Raw genomic sequence first — 24273 nt, 5'->3', positions numbered from 1 at the left:
GGCTGCTACAGAAACAAATTTGAAGAAAGTTCCACTGAGTACTGGGTTCGAGTAGGTGCCATTGTCATAGGCATAACATGTTGCTGGCCACAGGAGGCAGGCCATAGGTTGGCAGCTCTACATAGATCATGTCTGACACTGTGAAGGAGTCAGTTTCAGTATCTATTCAGGCATACAGGGTACAATCTCCTGCGTGCTGCTGCTGTCGTGTTGGGTTGGCATGCATCGCAGAATTGCACTGTGTTGACTGTTGACCTGCAAGTAGGAAAGTTAGCTGACTTGATACTGACCACAGCTGACCCATTTGAAAGAAACCTTATTCTGCATGATGTCAGCTAATCATGATTAAAACATGTTGGAGCTTAACAGCTGGTTGGGAAGAACACAAACCTGACCTGATTGAGTATACATAGGGCAGTCATTCGTTAACAGCACTGCAGTAGTTGAACCAAACCACTAAAAGAAGGCTGGTGTGAAAGCTTTAGACAAGATGTACTGTGAAGCCTGCTGCCCTGCCAGCTCCACTAGCAATAGCCACCAGGCTTTCTCTGCTTACACGATACAACCACATTATGCAGGATGGCAGATACAAATGCTCAAAATATTGTCATGACAGGAAAATTTTTCTAACAATGCAAGCTGAACAGAACTGTGTAAGTACATGCCCTAACTAAATGCAAAATTCACAATGGTATTTTGCCAGTGTGACGTGAAAAGGCTCTCACTAAATTCAAGGCATATGGCTCGTTTCCCTTTATTTGGAGAGGAAATGTGAAAAAAATCCCTGACAGGCAAGTACTTGACTTCAAGGGAATTTACAGTTGTCCAGGTAAATTTAGGGTAATGACTGAGCGTAATTGTTATTTCATGAAATAGATACTGAGATGTTTCACACAGACTGAAGAAAAGTCTGTGCTTCAAAAGCAAATAGTCTGAGGAAAAGCATTGGTTAATGAAGAGGAACCCTCTCTCAGCGGCAGGACAAGGATGAAACCTCTGTGAAACCCAGCACAAAGAAAAGCAGGAAACTTGCAGCTCTTGCAAGATCATACTTAAGAAGCATTTGCAACACTAGAGAAGAGACAAACCCATATGTGGTGGGGTCAGCATTACCAAACTCATCTTTGTCCAATAACGATGTTGTATTAGGACATTTAGAAAAGCACCTGAACTGGCCCTGAGACTCCATTCTACCAGACTCCAGGCAAATGTCATGTGTCTCTATGCATTGCTGACTGCAGCTTCTTCTTAATCCTTTCAAGCAACTGAGAAGATGACTTGTCTTCTCTACCAGACGAGGTCTTTGAGAGTTCCACACCTACCTGATCAGCCCATTTATTTCTTTTAGGCTGTTTCCATCTACTTCATAGAAGACTCACTGGCAATATATTTAAGATGAAATAAACACCTTTATTTAAAAACTAAAAGTACTGAGAGAGCACTAAAAGAAAGAGGCAAAGAGAGAATAGATATTTCAACTCAATTACAAGCTGGCACAAAATCCCTAAAAATTTTGCCAAGACATTTTGATCTCATACTCTTGAGCTGATCAGTTCAGCAGAAGAGTAGATAATGTAAGCATCACATGAATAATTCTATAAGAAGCAAGGACAGACTTCAGAATTGCTCTGACAGTCTACCTGCTATGTACCACAACAAACCCTGAAACACATAATGCGTATTAGGAAACAATAATTAATAACTGAAATGTGTCTTTGGTCAGTCAGTGCAATATTTATTTCCCAGAAAACTTTGTTTATGAAAGACCTGATGAAATAAATGGATCTACCGTTAATTTTATCAGACTCGATACCTCTGAACATGGGAAAAGAGTGTTTGGCTCATTCATGACAGCAGTAACAGAGAAATTAAGTCTCTCTAAATGGTATTCCCAAAACTGAGCTCAGAGGAAAACACATGGCTTATATATGCCTTTTTTTGTGTAATATATACAACTATTAACCATTTAAAACAATTATAATTTCTTCTAGACAGAGCCATTGTACTGCTCTGAGTTCCAGCTAAGACCTTTCTTACTCTCCTGCAAAACAACTAGTTTAAGAACCACTTCCGTAACCCAATAGTCAACTCGAAAAAAGAACAGGAAGATGCGAGATCTTTTTTTTTCTGTGAAACTGTCTGTAAGACAGGAAAAGCTTATTAGCTTCATAATAAGATTCATAATTTCATAACAAATATGAACTCCTATGTAAATAAAACCACAGGTTGAAGGAGCCATTCATTAAAGTATTTTCTATAATGCAGCATGATTTTCAAGGGACTTCCGGTCTCCCTGAAGCCAAATGAAATCAGAGCTTTAGTTTATAAATTCTTTGTCAAAAAAGACAGAAAATGAAGTTTGACCTTAAAAAATGCAGTCTCCCTTGCTTAATCTTTACTGTACACTACAGCATGGGATCTATCTGAATTCAAGAGTTTAAGTATTGTGAGTTTCACAAGAAGATTATATCCTAATTTAAGAAATTTAGATGGAAGTCAATCACGGTAATTGATCAGTTGCACGATGATAGTTAGAATGAGTTTTATTTGAAAACTGCCTTTAACATCAGCTATTGAACCTGTTATATCTTTGCTTGTGAGATCAAAGATATGTCTGTGATGAAATATCTGTTCCCCATGAGGTTTTTTCTTAACTGTGATCAAATCACCCTTAAACCTTCTCTTTGATATGCTAAGTAGGTTGAGCTCCTGGCCTATCTTGGTATAAGGCATGTTTTCTAGCCTGTTAATCACTGTACTCTTTTTTGCACATCCCCCATTTTTTCAACATTCCATCTAAACTGAACTTTTTATAGTATTCCAGTAGCAACTGCAGCAGTGCTAAACACAGGGGTAATACTGCCTTCCTAGTCAATAATTTATTTATGTGAACAGGATACCATTTAGCTTTTGACTGCAGAGATTCAGTCTTAATTTGTTAGAGTCCTGTCTGCTCCAAAGTGCCTTAGGTGCCTTGCTAAGGACCTTATAATCACATTTCTGTATCTTGCCTCTCAGTTGCAGCCCTGCAACCTTTCACACAAGCTGCTGTGACAGTGCTTTGCATTGCCTCTGTGGCACTACTTTTCCTTTGTTCTCCTGTTTTTCATGTGCTTATTCTCATGATGTTGTTTTTATTATTATTATTATTATTTTTAATATATTTGCAAATACAACGTTGCTACAGCAGGTGTTCATGGAAAGCAATTGTCCCCAGTGTGAAAATTATCCACTTCCCCCTCCAGCTTTTTCCTACTTATTTGCTGTAGCTTTTGGTTTGTATTAGGTGACCTTATAACATGCACGTATGAGCTTAAAATTCAACTGGTCATGCAGAACCCACCCTGATCAAAGCATGTTCCAATTAGTGCTAATAGCTTAAGTATGAAAAACCCACAGGGAGTATGAGCAGACTCTAATGAAAAAATATATGGTTACTATGGGAAAAGTAGTATGGGGTAATCACCTGCTGCACTGGAAAGAACACTCGGGATGAAACTCACCTGAGGACCCCAGCACTTTCTTACAGCTAACCACTGTTATCAGTTTTCCCTTTCCTCTCACTTTTCCTTCTTCCTTTCAATTCTTTCTTTCTTAGAGATGATATGCTACCAACTACAACCTTTATGCATGTGAACCTGTCCTGCTACAAATTGTCCAGTGCTGATATTTCAAACAAGGATCTTAGGTTTGCAATCTCACATTTAACTGTATTGAAATATGTTTACTTTCAGTTTGCCAAACTATCCATATCAGCTTGAAAAAATCATATGATGTGAAATGATCAAAATGGAAAGATGCATCAAAATGAGTTCTGAGGAGACTTGTCTGAGATCAGTACTACGCAAGATTTTAACTAATATGAATTTGTCAAATTTGTGAATGATACTGTTCTTATAAGGGTGACAGGTAAGTCTCAGGAAATCATTACAATTTCAAAGATCCAGGAGAGTCAGAAAGATGGTCAGAAAAAACAGGGCACTTTCCAGGCTGGAACAGTGAACTGTGCAAATACAAAGTGAAAACCTAATGAGATTAATGTCTGCAAAAGATTCAGGAGGCAGGCAGATCACAAGCTGAACTTGATTTAATGATGTTAGAGTTGCAAACAAAGGCAAGCACTAGCGGAAGATATATAAAGCACAAGTTACTATGCTGCAGCACAGTCCTTCTCAACAGCCCCTTGCCAGCCTCTAACCTCTGCCAGCAGGCCACACAGGGAGGTGAAATGCTTGGATGTGGCTTCTGTGCCATAAGAAGGATGTTTATGAGCAAGAATCCAGAAGAGAGATGTAGATCTAAAAAATAAATCTGAGAAAAAACATGATGGAAAAAAGACTGAAAGTGAAGAGAACAGAGCATGGTAACTTGAGCAGTCTCTAAATATCTCTGAGACATCGATTAAGGTTGGGGAATAACTTGTTTTTCAGGGCTGTGGTAAAGCTGATAAGAACAATAAACTTAAATTTCAACATAAAGTTATGTCAGACCATAAATAAACTTTTCTAATTATGGGAGTGGTGAAGTACAAGAATGGATGCATGGTGATAATTCTGAGCACTTCACTGGATTCTCTCACTGGAAGTCAGAAGTCTCTGACATCTGTCAGAAATGACACAACAGTCTTTGATAAAACTTGCTTTGGAATATATCTTATTCTTAAGAATTGAGTCATCTGTAGAACATTTTAATAACAATTATGCTGACAATACTTACTTTCATCCTCAATGTACCCCTTCCAGTCAAATGGAGTTACTGTTGAATTAACCAGTGTACCATTTTCACCAATGGTGCTGTTGAGCTGGGAAGTGATATTTGTTTCCAGAGTGAAATTTTCTGGAGGCCACTGCAGACATTTATTCCTCAAGTTGCCCATGAACAGCTGCAGCCCTATTAGTGCAAATACACTCAGACAAAACACAGTCAGGATCATAACATCCGAGAGCTTCTTCACAGACTGAATTAGGGCTCCCACAATAGTCTTCAAGCCTGAAAATGTAAGAGAATTTTTATTCTGGTGTTCAAAAGATTTTTAAAGCATAAAAAATGACAGTATCTCCCAGTAAAGTTATAGATTTCATGCAGAAGCCCAAATAAATGATCGTAATGTCTGTGAAATAACACTTGTGAAGAGCTTTTTCACTTGTGAAAATGAATAAAAAGCCGAAGTGTATGTTCATTTGAAACAGTAAATGGAATGAGTTGCATATATTTCGAAATACTTGTTTTAATATTAAAACAAGTGACTTTGTTATTCATGCTATACATGAATCTTGCAGAAAAGTCTTCTTTCTTTTTGTTCATCAACACCTCTTGCCCCAAACCTTTGCTATTAACAGTTTTATAACATACTAGAATTAGAAGACAGTAGTAAAGAGCCTGTTTATAAAAGAAATCAGTTAAATTTAATGCTATAAAACTGGAGATGGTTTGGAAAAAAAAAAATCACAAAAGTTTAAGATAATAAATCCCCCATGCAATGCCCATGCTATTCTTTATTATCTTATTGCATTAACTTCATTACCTAGTCAACATTTAAAACAGTTCTATTTTTAAGACACAAAGATCCACAACAAATACCACACAACATCATGTAGGTAAAATACATATGGGTAAGAAAACTTCAGGGTAACTGATATTCGTTGAATGTGGAGAAGAAAGCTTGACATCAGAAGGTGAAAACCACACACACTTTGTACTGCAATGTCTCATGCAAGAATCTGTTAAACTCAAAGGCTGATTTCAAAAGGAAAGAGCTCATGTTAAAAAGCAATGAATCAGAGATTTCAGTAAATTCTGATATCTTCCAATTCCTGCTTTTTTTTTTTGTGGAAAGAAATAAGGCTTATGCTTCAAAAACATGAGTATAGCCTCTGTGGAACAACAGTCAGCCTCAGTGTTTAACCTAGCTCTCACCTGGAATGACTGATATTGTTTTCAAAGCTCGGAGAACTCTGAATGTTCTCAGCGCTGAGACATTGCCCAGGTCCACAAACTCTGTCACATATCTGTAATAGGGGAGTTCACACACAAACACAATGACAGGATAAAAAGGAACAGTTGGGAGGTACAAGGGGCCTAACACCTTACACCAGTTACTTCTTACCTGGGATTACAGAAATAGTTTTCAAAGCTCTCAATACTCTGAAAGTTCGAAGAGCTGAAACATTGCCTAGGTTTACAAATTCTGTTACATACCTGTAGGATTAAATCACAGTTATTCAGAATTTAGGCAAAGTTTATGCTACTTACTTGGGTCTTTCATCAAGACCACTTTGGCGTTTTTAGCAAAAAATTAAACAGCAACAGTCAGAGGTTTACCTTTCATTGCAGTTTGCCTTGCATTAATATGCTTTCAGAGCCTTCAGTTAAGTTTAACTTCTCTGAAGTGAACCACAGTGATTTAACTTTGAAAGTCTAAAATTTAGCTAGACTAGATTGGTAAGTTTGTGGAATGAAGACAAAGGGATGCTCCTTTTCTGCTCAGAGAAAAAAAAGCAGGACATGAAATTAGCCTAATACTAACTGAACTAATGGCTTCTGCAGTATTTATGTTTTACATTAATATATTCACATTGGAATGTGAAAATTGTTTTAGACAAAGTAAATTCATAAAAGTATTTCCATTTGATGAAATTGATATGTATTGATACTAATTTCATGCCCTTTTTGCCCTGCATTTTCAAAGAAAAAGCAAAAAACAAGAACTTACGCAAAGGTAATGACAGTGAAATCGAGCCAGTTCCACGGATCTCGAAGAAAAGTAAAATCTTCTAAGCAAAAGCCCCTTGCAATAATTTTTATAAGTGACTCAAACGTATATATTCCAGTGAAGGTGTACCTGGAAAACATCAGAAAAATTAATTGAAATAAGTAATAATATTCTACACTAGCATTGAGAAGAAATGTGGTAAAAAGCAGTTTCTTCTGAAATGCTTTATACTCACTGCATATATTTGTGAATTCATGTGCATTAAGTACAGAATTATTGATCTTATGCATAAATCGAAGAAAAAACCATAAAATACATAACATTTTTAAAAATTATCAATCAATGACACTCAGTTTAAGATTATACTACATCCATTCTGTGATCCAAGAATTTTGTGAGCATAAGATATTGGATACTGTCAGAACCACTAAAATCTAATCCACCTAGTATTAACTCTAGAAAAGGGAGAATACAAGCATGCACATAAGTTTCACTTTAAGAATACATTTGCTTATATGTTGTCTTTACCTGGCATCTATAAATAGCCATGGTTCTACTCTTATTGCAGTGGCATTAACACATGGTGTAGATGCTAAACCATGAAGATAACAGAAAACTAGTGGAATCCAAGTACAACAATATACATAAATAACTTCTATTTTTGTCAACCCAAATATTCTCCCAGAAGTAGATTTGAATAATTAACCAACATTTCTACATAGTACAGAGAGAAAGTATAGTATTAGTATCTCATGGTAGTTCCAGCCAGCACACAACTGCAGTTGCAAGCATACTGACTTACTGAGGAACTGTCAGAGGCATAGATATCTTTAAGTAAAATATGCAACTTACTCTACATTCTTGGTCCAGTCCGGAGGGTTACTCATGGTCATAAACACACAGTTGGTCAAAATAGTGCACATAATAAGCATGCTGAATAATGTAAACATAGTTAAGGGAATCACAATAGCAATTCAAGCAATGTCACATCAACCATAGATTTTAAGTACAGCAAAATATTGCCATTTGTATTGTGTAGACTAAAATCTTACCCAAAGTAGCCACACGATGGCAGCAGAAAATAGGTAATAGTACATACACCTTTATGCCAAACGTTTAACTCGACTTTAATTTTCCCTTTAGTCATCTTTTTATATGTTATGTTCCTTAAAAATACTTGCATGAAAAGTATTTACAAATGAAGTTGCATGTAAGAACCCAAGAATTTATGTCATTAAAAAAAAAAGTAGATAGCATTTTTTAGCATAAAAATAACTAAACAAACAAAAGAGCAACCTTCGTGGTAAATGAAAGAGGAGGAGGAGAAATTACATTTCAAACTAAATTTTGCAGAAAATTTGTGCTAGCATGCAGATCATTACTTAAAGCATTCAGACTTGAGCATATACTTTCAAGTTAACATTCAAATCACAGGGAAGGATTTACCTGCCCAATTTCTATAGATAACATTAGTCTAAATTGTTGAATAAGCAGTAAATATAGTGATGTCATTCATTAAAGTGACAACTCATTTTGGGGATTACACTGTCATACAAGCTCTGAATAGCAAAAATCATTGTTATTTGCTTAGAATAATTAATTATTATTCTATATTGTGCTTGTGTGCACAGTCCACAGGCAAAATTCAAGACTCCGAATTTATTTAATTGGGAAATTTCCTTGTCCAAAGAGAATTAATTTTGGTAGTTGAAAAACATGGAGATATCTCCTGGAAGTTTCATTTATCTCATAAAACAAAGTACATAAAATGTAATTAGAGATATAGCACTCTGGAAAACAAACAAGATTCTTATTTTACGGATATTGTTAAAAATGACAGAAATGCGATCTATGCCAGTAGGATAATCACTATCCATTCAGATAATATTCTTGGTGCTAAATACATGTTTGATGCCGAAGCATAAAGAAGGCTATCATGACTTTTATAGGGCTAGGCAAAGAGCTCTATCACCATATATATCACATAGAAAACTACTTTGAAAGAATGTTAAATCAAAATGGCCAGTGTTCAGAAGTGAGGAATCAGACTGAAGAAGGCGTAAAAAATTCCTTTGGTAGACATGATGCACTGTCCTCTCTGAGCAAATCAGCACAGTGCATCAAATCGAATTTGCCAGAAGGATCTCTGCCTTCTTTATTCTAGATCCTTCAGCTACGTAGGAAGTGTCTACAAAAATCTAAATCCTGAATCCTTATGAATTTTAGGAATAAAGCTGGGAGATGTTTGTAGCTTCAGTTAAAGAAGTTAAATGCCTTTTTGGGAGAGTTGAATTTATAGTTCTGTGTGGTGCATTATGGGTTTACAGCTCTATCATTAATAGCAAAGCCCACAGGTAGGTTCTTGCACACTGCTTAGTCCATACATAACTCGCTATGGGTTTGCATGGCCAAAGTGCTGTTCACTCTCAAAAGGAACAGATGAGCAAATGCTCAGCTGGGATAATGTACTTTGAAGTCTTAAATCTGGCCATGCTTTCCCATGTGAGAACCTCAAACATAACTGATACATTCAATGTCGGTGTCTCTTTTTCCACTTCTCTCACATTTTGAGTGTATTACAATCTCAAACATCCCTTAATTTAGTATTTTATATTATATAAAAATTTAACTATACACATAAGTGAACAATTCTGATATATAGTGATATCTTTTTCACACTCTTCCTGCACAGGAAAGGATTTCATTTAGAGCCACCACACAACCTCAAGCCAGCCACTTCCTGGAACAGTGAAAGTCTATTGGCTGGATAGACTTTGTGGAAGATGGAAATTAGAAAAAAACCATACTGCTAATTGGTTTTGCAGATAGCTCCTGGTAGTGAGAAATGTGCTGAACATCACTAATTTCAGATTCCAAAGGCTAGCTAGCATAGAGATACTTTCCAAGGTACCACTTTTTCTCTCAAGCATCTTTGATCCTTTCTAATACCTCCTTGTATCCTGAAACTCCAGCCACTGTTGCCCGATATTTTTTTTTTTTTGTCTTCCCCACCCCCCCATCTCCTTTTCCATTTGTTCCCATTCATTGCGAAAGTCTGGCCATCCTCCATCACTCTTGTGTTGCCCTCTCAATTGAATACTTTACCTTGACTTGAGTCAAGCAGGAAGAATACCAGGGGGTGAGTCAGCAGAGAAATTCATGCTGTTACCAATTCTTGGGGGCTGGTATTACAATAGGTACCAACAGTGAAGTAAGAAAAATAGCAGCAGAAGTCTCAGAGCTCTAGAAGACACACACTTTGACTCCTTGCTGAGTGAAGAATATCTGATGTCTCGGCACATGTGGTTGGAGCCAGAGATTCAGGGAATTCAGAGGACATGTATGTGGAGGTTCTCCAAGATACCAAGCACCAGTTTCACTGTGCTCAAAATACATCCTTCGCACTGAAAGCAAAAGGCACTGTTCTTTCACAGAGACTACAATGCCAAACTCCTGCCTCAAAGCAGGACAGTAGAGTTTACTGCTAAATGTCATAAGATTAGTAAAAGTAGTAAACAACATTACTGCCTTCTTTTGTCTTATAAGCTAACCTCGACAAAATATAAGTATCCAAAACCTAAAATGCATTATGGAACATTCTAGGTGACCCAACACATTAATACTTGCAGTGTTTGCAATGTACTGAATTAAAAACAAACAAAAAAACCCACAAACCTGTCCTTCCATTTAGGATAAAACAAACAAAAAAAAACCCCAAACCACTTCTGTATTTAAGATAAAAATAACTTCAATATGACAGTACTGGCTCTGTTTTCTCACCATCATCACCATGATGCCTGCAGGTCTGTCAGGTCCCTTACTGTCCCCAGCTGCTCCCTCCTTTCCAGGCACTTTCCTTCCCTCCTCTCACTGCTTTAACTTTGAGGGAGCTTATAGGAAAAGGTCTACTGAATCAGCAACAGCCCCTCCATTTTATTCTTCTTATCCAAATATTTAGAAAATATTTAGAAAATTGCCCCAGCAATCTCTAGAAAGTCTTAGATTTCTGCCTTTGAGTAACTGCTCTCCGTTTTAATGTTATGCTAAAGTTTCCACGTGGTGATTGCTTTTCCCACTCCTGGGGTTGTGCAAGAAGTTGCACAAAAACCTCATTCTCTGGAAATGTCCAATTGTTATGAACATCAGGCACCAATCTACACACCAGACTAAAACCTTCTATCATGCACAGTCCCATCAGTTATGATCCCCCAATCATTTGCAATACAAAGACATTGCAAACTGCCTGCAGTGTTGCTGCTGATGATTTTTGGCAGTAGTTTATGATATTTCCAATTAACTAGTTTGCAAAATTTTAAAAGAGAGTTTTTCTGGAATTTATGAGTATAAAGTGCTTTCATTACTAAATATAATTTCTATTATGGATAGGCTCCATAGCACAAAAAATTATCAGGAACATGTAACGATTTAATATTAACATAAATCTGGAGAAGATTTTCTGAAATATTCCTGTATATTTCAAAAAGTCTTCAAATTAACAAGACTGTTTTAAAAAATGAAAAAGATTTACAAATTCGGAGATTAGTGATTCCTCCAATCCATCTGTAAATTTCTACAACTAAAGTATCAAAATTTGACAGGATAGTTATGATATTTTAATAATATAATCAAATGTATTTAAATAATATATTCAAATTTCCTGGTATTGATAGAAACTTACCATAACTGTCATGCTGAAAAAAAGAAATAACATACGAAGAACTTCTATTTGCAATGAAATAGAGATATGAGTTTTTTTTTCATGAACCAAAATTGAAAAAGGATATGAATGTACCAAAATTTTAATAGCTATTTTTCTAAGAGGATTGAATGGAGTTAAAATGTACAGGGCAGAGGTGGCACTGAATCGGAATATTGCCTTCCCTTTATTCAATACTATAAAGGTCTGAAAAAGAAAAACAAAATACAATTTTGTAAGCATGTATTCACTGTAGATGCTCATTTTAAACCTTTTTTAATGACAGTCAGCAAATTCATGAATTTTTGAATAGTTAATATACAAAACACGACTCACTTTTGAAATAAAACTTACTTTCAGTACTTACCTGATGCCTGAAAATATAGTTTTAAGTATAGAATATTCATTTCATTAATGCTTTTGTAATACTGCTTTATTAAACAATATCAGTTTATTATCTACTTCTTGTAGCAAAAGATGCAGAAATGATTAACTAAAATTGTAATTGTGTTTATAGTTTCCAAAGTTTGTGCTAAGGATAAAGGGAAATAGCAATAACCCATGTAGTCATTAATCTCTGAGGACTGTGGGCATCCAAGTATACCTCGCCTGAGGAGAACAAGAGACACATCCCAGATGATCACCCTGCACAACTGTGGTTTAAAGGTGTAAATCTTTCCCAGAACACATACATTGTGTCAGATTTTATTTTAACCACTAACAAGTGCATAAAGTTCAGGGAAACTTTGAAAAAAAGTTGCTTACAATTCAGCCCATTGTGGCTGCAACAACATTAACAATACAATATTGGAAATGCAGACTGCCAAGTTTCTTTGTGGCACTGAGGTGATCTTCAACTGTAGAAACAAACAAAACAGAACAAAAAAACACTGCAGAAGGAAGAATCAGTAATTTGGAAGATATCTGCATGCACAAGGATTATTGCCTAAATTCAAGTAGAATTAAAGATATTGAAGAAACCAGCAATGAGAAATCTCTAAAATTGCTTTTTCTGTTTTGTTAGGGTTATTTACTTCTTGGACAAACTATGATAAACCTTCCTTGCTTATCATTACATTGCTGAAGAAGTGAGCTGTAAGCTAGGATGCCACTGGAAATGTGAGAAATGGGATACTGATCTCTTCTGGTATCTGTGAAGGGTGGAGAAAGACATGAAGTCCACTGACTGATGGCAAGCAGTGTACAGAACTATTTCTGGGAGGGCTGCAAGTAGGGGAAAAACATGTCAAGAATTTTCAAGGAAGACAGCTCTTCAGTCTGCTTACATTCACGATGCTTAGTGTGTACAGAGCAGGAAGTAGTGATAACAATTGCTAGGAGCATCCAGGAGGCAGAGGGAGTTGCAGAGATAATGGTTTCCACAAGTCTGTGGTGGATACCAAGAACAGAAGACAGAGGAAAAGGAGGGGATGAGTACTGAGTAAAAGCTCCCCCAGCCCTAAATCACTTACTGTCGTCTTCCCTGAGCTGCCTCTGTCCTGGCTCTACGCAGCACATCCGGTAATACAGATCAGAGCCCTTAATACTAAGCATCATTAACACTGAATCTTGAACATCAACTCAATATACGTAGAAAAGCTATGAGAGATGTATTTGTTTTTCCTGCTTCTGCACAGAGATGGAGAATCTGCAGGATGAAACCGAACAACAGGATAAGAACTGAGCTAACATTACTAAATTATATTTCCAGTTAGATTACAGATAACAAATGACCTTTCAAGGGTAACTGCAGTGGACTTGACCTTGCAATGAAGGTTTCATTTTAAACATGTGAGTAGCCAGACAGATGAACAATGGGTTTTGGTACCATTTACCAAGGGGCATGGTGAGTTTTCCCTCTCAGGTATGGCCCCAGTTCGCAATAACAGCTTCAGTAGCTATGAGGTAGTTGAGAAAATATAATAAAAAAAAAAAATCACACTTCCTACCAGCTTTACATCTAAAACTACACCACCTACATTTAGCCAACCTACATCTTCTTAAAAATCTTTGAACACAAGCATATTAAACATGCATCTCTTTTCTAACGTGCCTTATGGAAAATAACAGCATGCTGGCACCACTCCAGTTTCAGTTGAAAGCTGCTGCTATTTTAGCTGTTCCACTTTCTGCTGCCCTGCATAAGCAGAACCAGCAAAACTTACAATTTCTATTTCGGTTTTAATTTTTCATCCAAAATATCTCTGTGATAGGAACCTTGAAAATGACTGCATTGGTCCACTGATTTCTAGCCTTAAAAATGAATTAAAATTGTATCTCGTCAAGAATTTTCCTAAAAACACATAAACAGGGATTACAGCTAGCGTCCAACTCCTGCATAAGCTTCCTGCATTTGCACCCAGTCTCATTCCAGATGCAGAGCAGTATGCAGGCAGTGTGGATGAATATGAAACATTCTACCCAAATCTAACAGGACAAAGTAAATATATGTTGAGAAATAAATTCTAAATAAATTGTAAGATTAATATTCATATATGGAAGATTATATATTCTTTCCAGGGTTTATGTTTCATAAAGTGCTTTATCATTTTATAAAGGATCAGACTCAATGTATTCCAGTGTACATTTAAATTCAATGAAATACCTAAAGAGAAGTGTCTAATTTGCAGCTTTGTGCCTGTAACCTGGCTTCCAGCTCTGTAACTTCTGCCATATTTGATCCAAACTGAGAAACTGCAGTCTTAACAGGGCAAAGGAGGAGGAAACTTCTTCAAAGCCAAAACTCTCATTTGGCTTTGAAACAGCTTCTTCAAGGCTGAGCACTACTGCATTGCATTACCACTTCCCATGGTTAGATAAACGCTATTTCAAAACACGCTGCACCTTCTGTAGTGCCAGCTTCTTAGTCTTAACAGCCAAATAGTTTCTCAGGGAAAGCCCTGGCAAGGGCTAGCACAAGAGACTTGCGGCATTTCTGAAATTGGTGTTTTGTTTTGTGTCTGTCTGTTGAAAGCATTTTTTTTTCTAGCTAGGTCTTAGTTTTTCTGTGTTACTAGAACTTTTATCTCCAAAATTCCTTCATTTAAAACTATAAAAGATATTTAAGATCACCAGTGCATTCACTTTTTATTATGTTAAGCAAAATGATTTTACAGGTTTTTTTTTTTTGTTTCCTTCTGCAAGACAAATCAAGTCTGGGAATCCAGGAGATATGGTTTGATAGGATTAGGCAACTGGTGTAACCAAGGACAAAAGGACAGAGCCCTTCTGACAGGCATCAATCAGCATCCTTCTGGCAAGAGGCAGGGTGGGCAGAGGCAATCACAGCAACGCTAAATCTACACTATAGCAGGAGAAAAGTGAAGTAGGGCCCATTTAATTCCAGCTATTCCTTCACTCCTTTTTAATGAAGCAGCCTAGCTTCAAGATAAAATAGCCAGACTTTGAGGTAAGAAACCAAGTGGATGAGATTTTGAAGCATGCCTGAACATGAGGATCTGAAAGGGTTCCAGCTGATCCTTTCTCAACAGATAGTGATATGAACCTCCCTGATCCTTTGTGATGGCAGCTTCATCATGAACAGGCAGTCGCCATTGTATCTGGAACACACAGATTTGCACTTAAGCAGGAGTAGAATACAAAAAGTGAACAAAGTTTTAGAATGATAAACTTAACAGTTCCAAAGACCAGTATTACTGAACATCATGTACTATGGCACTTCATTATAATAAAACCATAAGAATTTAAGGAGGGGTATTAAACTGTAATAGATGAATTTTGTTCCCATGGTCCAGTTGCTGGTGTTTAGGCTATCTGAAGTACAGTGCAAATCTATACTGCTATTAGGTGCTATTTTTGCCTATTCCGTTCAGCTTTAAGTTAATATTTATTTAATGTATTTATTAATACATCCTCTTTGGTGATAAGTTTTGCATAGAAACAAACATATCAAACATAATTTCAATTTCATCTCATATGCAGTACAGTGAAAAGTATCCTTCCAAAAATAAAACTGCCTGAGTATGGCAAAATAAGTGGTAGACTTCTGTTAATTACTTAGTAGTTACACATTTATGGAAGAGCTCAGCCCTGCTGATTCATATTACCCAGCAAAGACGACTCCCTATCCCACCCTCCAAAGAAACAAACAAAAAAACAAAAAACCCATCACCAGACCAATTACTGTGATGCAATACACCCATATCAAGCAACTGATGCATGATTTTCCTCAGGACTCAAATTTGGAATAAAGAAGGTATTTCTACAGCCTATTAGATTTTCTGAAGAAATACACAGAATATGATCATTAGCATCATTTGACAAACACTGTAGATAACCATTTTTATAGCCTATTTGAACATTTGGAAGTCAAACTTTTAGATATTCTATGGATGAATCAGATACAGTTTATGCACACATCTTAACAGATATGAGCCACAATAGCGGCATCTACTAATCCATGTACTTGTCCTAACTCTTTTTAGCAAATAATAATTTTCCTTCATTTTGCATCACTTCTTTAAACCCATATAATTTCAGATAAATGCTTCCCCAGGCAGCTATATATAATCACTAACTATCATGCAGCAATTATCAGGCTGTTACTTTGGGATAGTGTATGCTGATTGACTCCTTGACTTTATAGGACAGAATTCAGAGAGGAGTAAAGAGAAATCTACAACATAAAATGGTACAGAGGTGAACACATTAAGCATTAAGAGCACTTTGGCTCTTCCTGGAGTTGTTCTCTTCTGCTTCAGGCTTTTCTCTAACAATCTCTGCTTCTGAGGTTTGCAGGACAGGATCATGAACTTCTACCAATACACTTAAAAAAGAAGCAAGATAAAAATCTTTTCAGAATTCACATAAAAGTAGATAAGAAAATCTAGGATTTAAATATTTTAATGCTGGAATTTATGTCTGGAAAACCTATTTTCCTCCCACTGAAGGAAGGAAGAATGGAGAGAATTGTAATGGTTGAGAAAATTTGGTCTTGTATTTGACTGAAAAAGCTGTTTTTATTCCTATTTGGCAGAAGATTGAATCATTTGCATAGAGCAGATCTGTGGACTTGAGCACAGAGAAGAAAATGCCAGCAGGCAGTACTGCAAATGTGACTTGCCTGTAGAAGTTATTTAAAGTGCAAATAAAAAGATTCTTCCTTTCACATAGGCCAGATCTAGAAACTTGATTGAATATTTTCAGCTAGCAGACCTGGCCTGATGCAGTAAGTTTTCAGCTCCATCAATGAATGGACTGAATGGCTCGTCAATTTCTAAGGGCTCAAGAAGAGTACCTGTAGGTCATTCCTAGCACATCTTCCCAGTTCTCACTGTTAAGACACAGAAGACTGATTTGACTATAAACATCCAGGATGAGTTCTGGGCAGGCAGAGATACAATTATATGATTTTGTATCACAATCAGTCAGATGCAATTAGTATGGAACTCCACAAAACCTGCTTTTGTAGAAACAGTAAAAGTAGAACTGTGATTTAAATATAAGTTTTTATATACTATGAATGGCAGATAAAGGCTCTTACAGAAGCATCAAATAATAAAGATAAAAATATTGTGCTCTCACATAGTATTTTCTCTCTTCTCAAAATCAGACTCATAAATCACATAAAATTTAGCAAGCTAAAAGACACTCAGAGCACAGCATACTGTGCCACTCAAAATAATTCCTGTCTTGATATTTATAGAGTTTCATAATCCCAGTATCTAATAATTAAAGCATCACCCAAGCTAGCTATCTTGCTAGACTGTAAGCCTTTTCTGCTGTATATAGGCAGTGCAACATAATTAGCTTGGAAGGATTCCAGAGCCTTTGAAGGCCACTTCCACCAGAAACTTTAATATCAGTTTTAGATTCTTCTTGTGATATTTTCTGCTTATCCTTATGTTTCTCTGATTCCATAATTTTCCCTAGAATTTGCAATCACCTGATTCCTGGGACCAAAACATTGGTTCATGCTGTTAATTTTAAATGTAAAGAACCTTAGACACAGAATGACACATGGGTGTATTCAGTTCTCAGTAACTCTTCACTTTTTAAAGTTTGCAAAGTATTTAATCTATAAAATACATTTGTTTGTGTAGGTTCTTTATCACTACATCTAGAATCCTTACATTTGTTTACAATCAAAGATTATGTATTGTGTTTCAGCTTTGATATAATTGTTCATTTGATACATGTTTAATTATATCTGAAGATAAAAATCTGTGTAAATGTTGATGCATATTAAAAGAAAATTATGAAAGTTAATATCCATTAAGGATGATGGCTTCTATTCTGTACCACTGGAGACGATGAGCACTTCGCTACTGCTTAAGAGAGCTGTGTATAGGTGTCTAGATTTTCACTCTATTTATTTATACTCTGCTACATCCACTACATAACCAAATTACACAGTCAGTCATCATGTCACATTTGCTGCCAATTTGATTGATTTAATATTAAAAATTATACAGTTGTAAAATTTCTCATTACAGAAAGCAGGAAGACTGATTTGCCAACAGCACGAGGGTGAATGTGTTTTAAAAACATAAAATCATAGAATATCCCACGTTGGAGAGGACCTACAAGGATCAACGAGCCCAACTCCTGGCTCCACAGAAAACTACCTATTCAAATCATATTTCCGAGAGTACTGTCCTAACACTTCTTCAGCAGGCTTGGTGCCATGACCACTTACCATGCATTAGCTAAATTTAATTTTTATAACTAGATGTTAAATATGTATTTACGTTCTGGGAGGTGGAATGAATATCTATCAATGGCATTTAACATTTTCTGTTCTTGTGAGCTAATTATTTTAACAATTAGCTGTTTCTACATTATTAGAATGATGTTTTCCCACACTGGTTAACAGATAAAGAAACTATTTTACTCACAGTAAGAGAATGAAACAAATATGATAAAGCTCTCCAAACATTTTCATATGAACAGGACTGATATTAGACTCACTTTTTTGTTGATATAATATGGGTCCATATCTTCCAAGGGCTCAGACACCATTCCTGGAGGAATGTCACCATATATAAATGGAAGTGTTTTTCCTGCCTCCAAATCACTGTTTGGCTTTGGCCCATTTTCATCATCGTCTTTACGATCTTGTTTAGAATTCTTTGCTTTTTCTGCAGCAATACGTTGTTCAATAGCTGCAAGAGACTCTCTAGTGAAGTATTGGAAGCTGTCTGGTCCTGGTGGTACAAGCACTGATTGCTCCATCTTTTCATCCTGCACATTTTATTTACCATTTATTCTTCTGCATAGGAAAATACTAAAGAGAAGCAGAAAAAAAATAAACGTTACAATCATTGAATAAGAAAGTTACAACATTTATTTTAAAATGCTTTTGTTTATATTATGTTGGAATGTTAAAAATATTACTTTTGGAGCAATCTATGAATGCCTTCTATTTATTTCCATGGAAACTACAACAGATACAAAGAGCACAATAACACTATTTGATAGAGCAAGTTCTCAGCTACAAAACATTATTTTTAAACATAATCACCATCATTAGCCATGCATTTTTCAAGTAATGAACAAACCTGCATGCTCATAAAAATCTGCTCCAGTAGAAGTGACAGCTGTGCACTGGCATCTGGAAATGGCTTGCCTTCTATCTCACTGTCACCCCTACTGAAACACACCATCTACCCCTCTCTGCTCTCACATCCACTGTTGGTTTCCATAAACATTCAGCAAACATTGATGAATGTCAGTGGGTGCAACTTTTTCCACAGAGAGGAGTTCAGTGACATATCTTTGCTTCACAGGCACTTTCATGTCAGATGCCATTTTGTCAGACTGCCCTGTGTAAACTACACTAGTTAAGTGCTGGAATATGTATGTAGGGAATATACCTTGCTTTTGCAGGTATATTCAGCCTGCAGGGCTGAGCCTGTCCTGTGACTGCCCTCCAACATCGTGGCAGCAGCTCTGCCCAGCCAAGTTGCCCAGGCCTGGGCCCTCACTGATTGTTCACAACAACCGAACAGAAGCAATATGCAATTGTCACTGTCTGGGCTGAAACTGGGACACAAGGAGAGCCCACTGCACTGCTAACTCAAGTTATGGCAAATAACTGTATGCATTTTGATACACTGGCTAAACACAGTCCTGTGAACAGTAAAAAAAAAATATACAGCTTCGCTCTGTGTTTTGATAATGAATTGGAGAATAGATTTCAAGATTGCCAAAAAAATTATAGTTTTTTTTTTGTATATTTGCACCACCATTTTCAGTCAACATAAATACATTGCCAGCAGATTTTCATACAGAATGTATAGATTTGCAATCAGACATTCAACTCAAAAATGCAATCCTGCCCCTTTACCAGAATTTTAAAAGCCTTATTTTACTAGAGAAAAATATCACTCACCACCCAATCATGAATTAATTATATCACTGTTAATTGGCAGTACATACATTTGTAAAGCACAGGAAGATTAATATTTCATTAAAAATCTCTGAAGAACAATTGAGAACTCACAATTGCAACCACTGCCACTGAAACAGCCTGATGCATTAGTTTCACAAAAACAAAGTCAAATATTCTACTACTTTTATGTTTTGTTGCTCTTCTATGAAAAGAAAAAATACTTTAATACATAAACTATATTTTTTGTATGTGGCCCAAGAGAATTCCTTTTCACCCAATGAATCTCAAGCAAGTTAAAAGGTTGGACACTCATGGACCAGACGATATCCAGAGGTCCCTTTCAACCCTTATGATTTTGTGACTGTGTAATTGCACTCATCACTCATTGCTGTGGTTTTTGCAAAATGATTACTCAGACTTTCAGGAGACTGAATGCACAGTGCAAAGCAGTACACTTCAAAATAAGTAAGAGTTATGGAATGACAGAGAAGTAAAAACACAAGTCATAGCTGTGAGGGGAACATATAAACACGGATTAAAAGGAAATAAAAACAGAAGCTTTGTTTTATGCGTATTAATGATCATCACGTACATCGTTAATGCCAAGGTAAGCACAAACATTTTAATCACACATATATTGAGTAACAGAATAGAGTAGATAAATCAGAACAGAGGAATCAAAGTGCTTATGTAATCTATAACACGGTTTTCTGAGAAAAAAAACAATATATTTCTTCTGGGTATATAGAACCACTACATATAATCAGAGGAACAGATTCTAAATAGTTGCAATGAAGATTTCTCACTGTAAAATTTAAGAGATGCTGATTTCCTTTAAAAGAAAAAAGCAAAACAAAAAACACCAAACAAACCTATGGCCCCTTCAGTTGGTATTAGGAGGCAAAATGTTGGAAAAGTCACTCAAATATTCAGAATAGAGTCATGGTCTTTGTTCTGAAATATCACAAGCAAAATATATTTGTATATACTTCGTATGGTACGCACTGTTTCAAGTCAAACAATTCCTAAACACACTCAGTATACTCTGTGTACAGACCATTTGTAAACCACATGCAGGAGAAGTCTGAAGTTATTCAGCTGTATCTCTATTACTAAACACATAGTTGATCTGCCCATGCATATTAAGTCCAAAGCATACAGAACTACAGTGGATCAGCTATTCACACATTGACCACCTGGGCCACATGCCTGCAATTCTATTAACACTTCCCTGATGGATCTGATCTACTGTATTACTTGCATAGTCATACATCTACACACGCTAACAGAATAACTCAAGCTCAAATATTCATAGAGCTTTTAGAAATTCCCGGAGTCTTCAAATTTCACCTAGACGCATTTTCTAAGCAAAATGAAGGGACATGAAGCAAACAGACAGGGAGGTGGCGCCTCATCTAAAAGTTGTTCCAAAACAGCTGCACACTGATCTTTGAGAAAAATCAATTAGGTAGTATTTAACTTTCTGAAAAAGAGGCTGTTTTAACAAGATTATTTCCTAACCTGATTAACATCTATCTTACTGTTAGCTTTCATGATCTCCATGTCTTCATAAGTAGAAGAGGAATATTAATACTTGGAAGTGCAATGAGGTAATACTGTAATCTTCATTTTCATTCAAAAAATACTTCCTGGGTATTAGAGAGAGTATCAGTGATATACACAGGGAATGTCACCTGGCTGATTCAAGACACAGCCCGAAGAGCGCAGCTTCTACAAATAAAGATAAATCAACCTACATGTAAACCTACACAACCCATTTCTATGGAATTTTTGTTTTTGTTTGTTTGTTTACTGACATGATATCTCCTTATTTTTGATTTACAATTAATCATTATGATTCATGCCTTTAGAATGCAGAATAAGATTGAGAAAACTTCCACAAAGTGTGGAGGGGAGCTACTGCCAACTGTTACAACTTTGTACGTGAGGCCCTAGCTAAGGAGAAGCACCTTTTCCTTTCTTCGCAAAAGCCAAGTCTGCATCTGGCCTGTTTAAATCCATTATACTTCCACAGGTAGCTCTGAAGCTAAGTAACTTTTTATGACTTCCCGTAGCTCACATACAAAATTAAATTTATTTCTAATAATCAGATTTATGAGGGAAACATGCACATTACTAGACTGATAATAGATTTTTCCATAACATTTAATGTTGTGTTCTTGATATTTCCTCTCTGCATGGCTAAAGCATACCTGGGCACATGGATTTGCTTGTATTAGACTACTTGAACTTGGCCAACTATACTTACTTCATGCATATTATTTTTAAAGAAAGGGTAAATATGTGAATTATTGGAAATATTGGAAACAATAATATAGTATATTCTAGATCAAACAAAAGTCTATGCATTACAGTTAGTCATTTCTATCACCTAAGGTGTGCCAGTATCCTTCTTGGGCATCACAAGGAAAGAGACACAAGGAAAGAGAATAAAATCAACAAGGTGACAGGATCACTATGTAATTTGAGTCACCTATGGCTAACAACGCGATTTAGCAAGAGAGTTTAATGTCCTAGTCTAGTCTGCCCAACAGCTAGAAAACAGGACTCAGAGAGAGGAAATATAGTAAATGTCTGTGATATCCACACTTATGTATAATCGCTTAGTTTACATCTCATTACACAAGTATCTGTGCTAAACTCCCCCATCAGCTTTCATAATTCAATGACACATTTTCCATCAGTCAGCAAAACTCTTATAATACCACAGGCAACAGACCATCAGATTTCTCTTTGCATTGCTCTGCTGTCACTATGCAGGAATGAAACCAGGGGTTACTGGAACAGAAAAAATGCCCATAAGAAAACAAACTAGGCAGCCTAATGGGAAGCCTTAATTAGGAAAGGCAGTTACAGCTTCTAATTCCCTGTTCCTAGAACAATTTCTCTGTTGTATATGATAAATTCACTTGAGAAGCTGAATACTGCCAGAGGTGTATTAATAACTGCAAAAAAAAAAAAAAAAAAAAGGAAAAAAGGGCTTGGTTCTGGTTTTAACTCCCAGCTAATTTCTCCAACTCAGGAGGAAAATACAGCATCACTTCAAACTATCTGTATAAGAACTGTTGTCCACTGCAGTCAAGCAGACTATCATGCAGACCTTTTGTGTAAAAAAAAAAAAAAACAACAAAGCTTCCCTCACCATAACTATGCTGTTTGTCCTATCTTTTTTTTCCTCAGTTAAACAAATGCAGATGGCTGCATGATACAAGCACAGTATTTGACCATCAGCATTAATTTTACATTTACGTATACCTTGTTTAGACTGCCATTGGATTTCTCATTAGATTTTTAAATTTAACTAATGTATCTCTAATCCAAAATCTAGCCATTGTGCTTTACTTCAGATTAAAAATAAAGAGCTTTCTTCTGCTTTCTGCTTTGCTAGCTTAATTCCATTAACTGCAACTGAGTCATTTCTGGGTTAAAAAGCTGAAAAAAAATTAGTTATGCATTCCATAGAAAGACAAAAAATATTTTAATGGAACAAATCACAAGGCACATAGATTACTACTCCATCTGAGTAAATAGGCTAGAACTACTGGACTACCATTAAGCTGAATGAATTGCATGTGCACTGTATTCCTGCAGTGTACAGTGTGTAACAAATAGCTTCAGTAGAGAGTAACAATTTTCCTGTGCTTTTTCATTTGATTAATGCATGGATTCCACCTATTGGGAATCAACATTACCAACTTCATCTGAATTTTATCAAGCTGTGACTGAAACATCTTTCTCTGTTTGTCTTAGAAAATATAATAGCTTTCTATTTCTTTGTTAAAACTGTTTGTTAAAAAATAAGCAAGGCAATATTGGCTCTGCAATGTAAGTTATATATATTTCTTTCACATTAATGTAAAATTGAATTTAAGGCAAGATTTACGTTCTAAAATTTTGACTTATTATCACACTTCGGAAACAAGAAATAAAAAGTGGTGGAACATAGATAGCTCTGTCCTCTAGAATAACATAAAATTTGCATCTCCATACTCAAAAAGAGACTAAATGATGACTTCTGCGTGTTTCCTGATCCCACAGACAGCATTCTTGTACTTGCTTTTCATTTGGTCAGTGGAAGGCAAGTCTGACCAACAGCCTTAAAGACATAATGACAAAAATATTTATATTTTCAAAACTTTCCTCACAATTTTCACCACATGTGCAACGCATCTTTGGTTCCACCCTCATGTCATTCCAAAGTTTTATGATTCTGAACTCATGAGTTCAGAAATGCAGTCTGTTGAATATTAGATACATTAATTTGCACTAAGATCCATGAATTATTGCTGTTAGTACACAAGCATGCAAGCATGTTTAGAGCTGGTTTCTGTACCTACACTTTCTTTTGTGATGTATTCCACACAGGTAATACATTGCCTGGATAAGTTTCTCTGGTACATCGCCCAGAGAATGGCTGTCTGCTTCATTTCCAACAAGTGGTACCTATGGTTCACCAGCCATCCTAAAATCCCAGCACCAGTGCTTATTCCC

The 24273-nt window shown here is 36.2% G+C and overlaps 1 protein-coding gene across 5 annotated transcripts in view; it reads right to left on the bottom strand.

The window, feature by feature from the left end:
* The window catches only part of LOC100546043 (sodium channel protein type 1 subunit alpha-like), a 107461-nt gene that overhangs the window by 70433 nt on the left and 12755 nt on the right, over window positions 1-24273 (bottom strand). For 4 of the 5 annotated variants that reach the window (XM_031554205.1, XM_019617154.1, XM_019617153.1 and 1 more), the window contains 6 exons: window positions 18339-18654; window positions 11497-11615; window positions 7565-7654; window positions 6713-6841; window positions 6107-6198; window positions 4717-4989 (listed from right to left, as the gene is read on the bottom strand). In XM_031554205.1, the coding sequence (XP_031410065.1) occupies window positions 4717-4989; window positions 6107-6198; window positions 6713-6841; window positions 7565-7654; window positions 11497-11615; window positions 18339-18602 (967 nt within the window). In that variant the 5' untranslated portion in view covers window positions 18603-18654. Of the gene's footprint in view, window positions 1-4716; window positions 4990-5916; window positions 6009-6106; window positions 6199-6712; window positions 6842-7564; window positions 7655-11496; window positions 11616-18338; window positions 18655-24273 lie in introns of all 5 variants that reach the window. The other variant, XM_019617156.1, reaches the window with a different exon arrangement.

The sequence above is a fragment of the Meleagris gallopavo genome, chromosome 7 (genome assembly GCF_000146605.3).
Source record: "Meleagris gallopavo isolate NT-WF06-2002-E0010 breed Aviagen turkey brand Nicholas breeding stock chromosome 7, Turkey_5.1, whole genome shotgun sequence".
Classification (NCBI taxonomy): domain Eukaryota; kingdom Metazoa; phylum Chordata; class Aves; order Galliformes; family Phasianidae; genus Meleagris; species Meleagris gallopavo.
The sequence above is the reverse complement of the archived record's forward strand: the minus strand, read 5'-3'. Positions and strand labels throughout refer to the sequence as shown.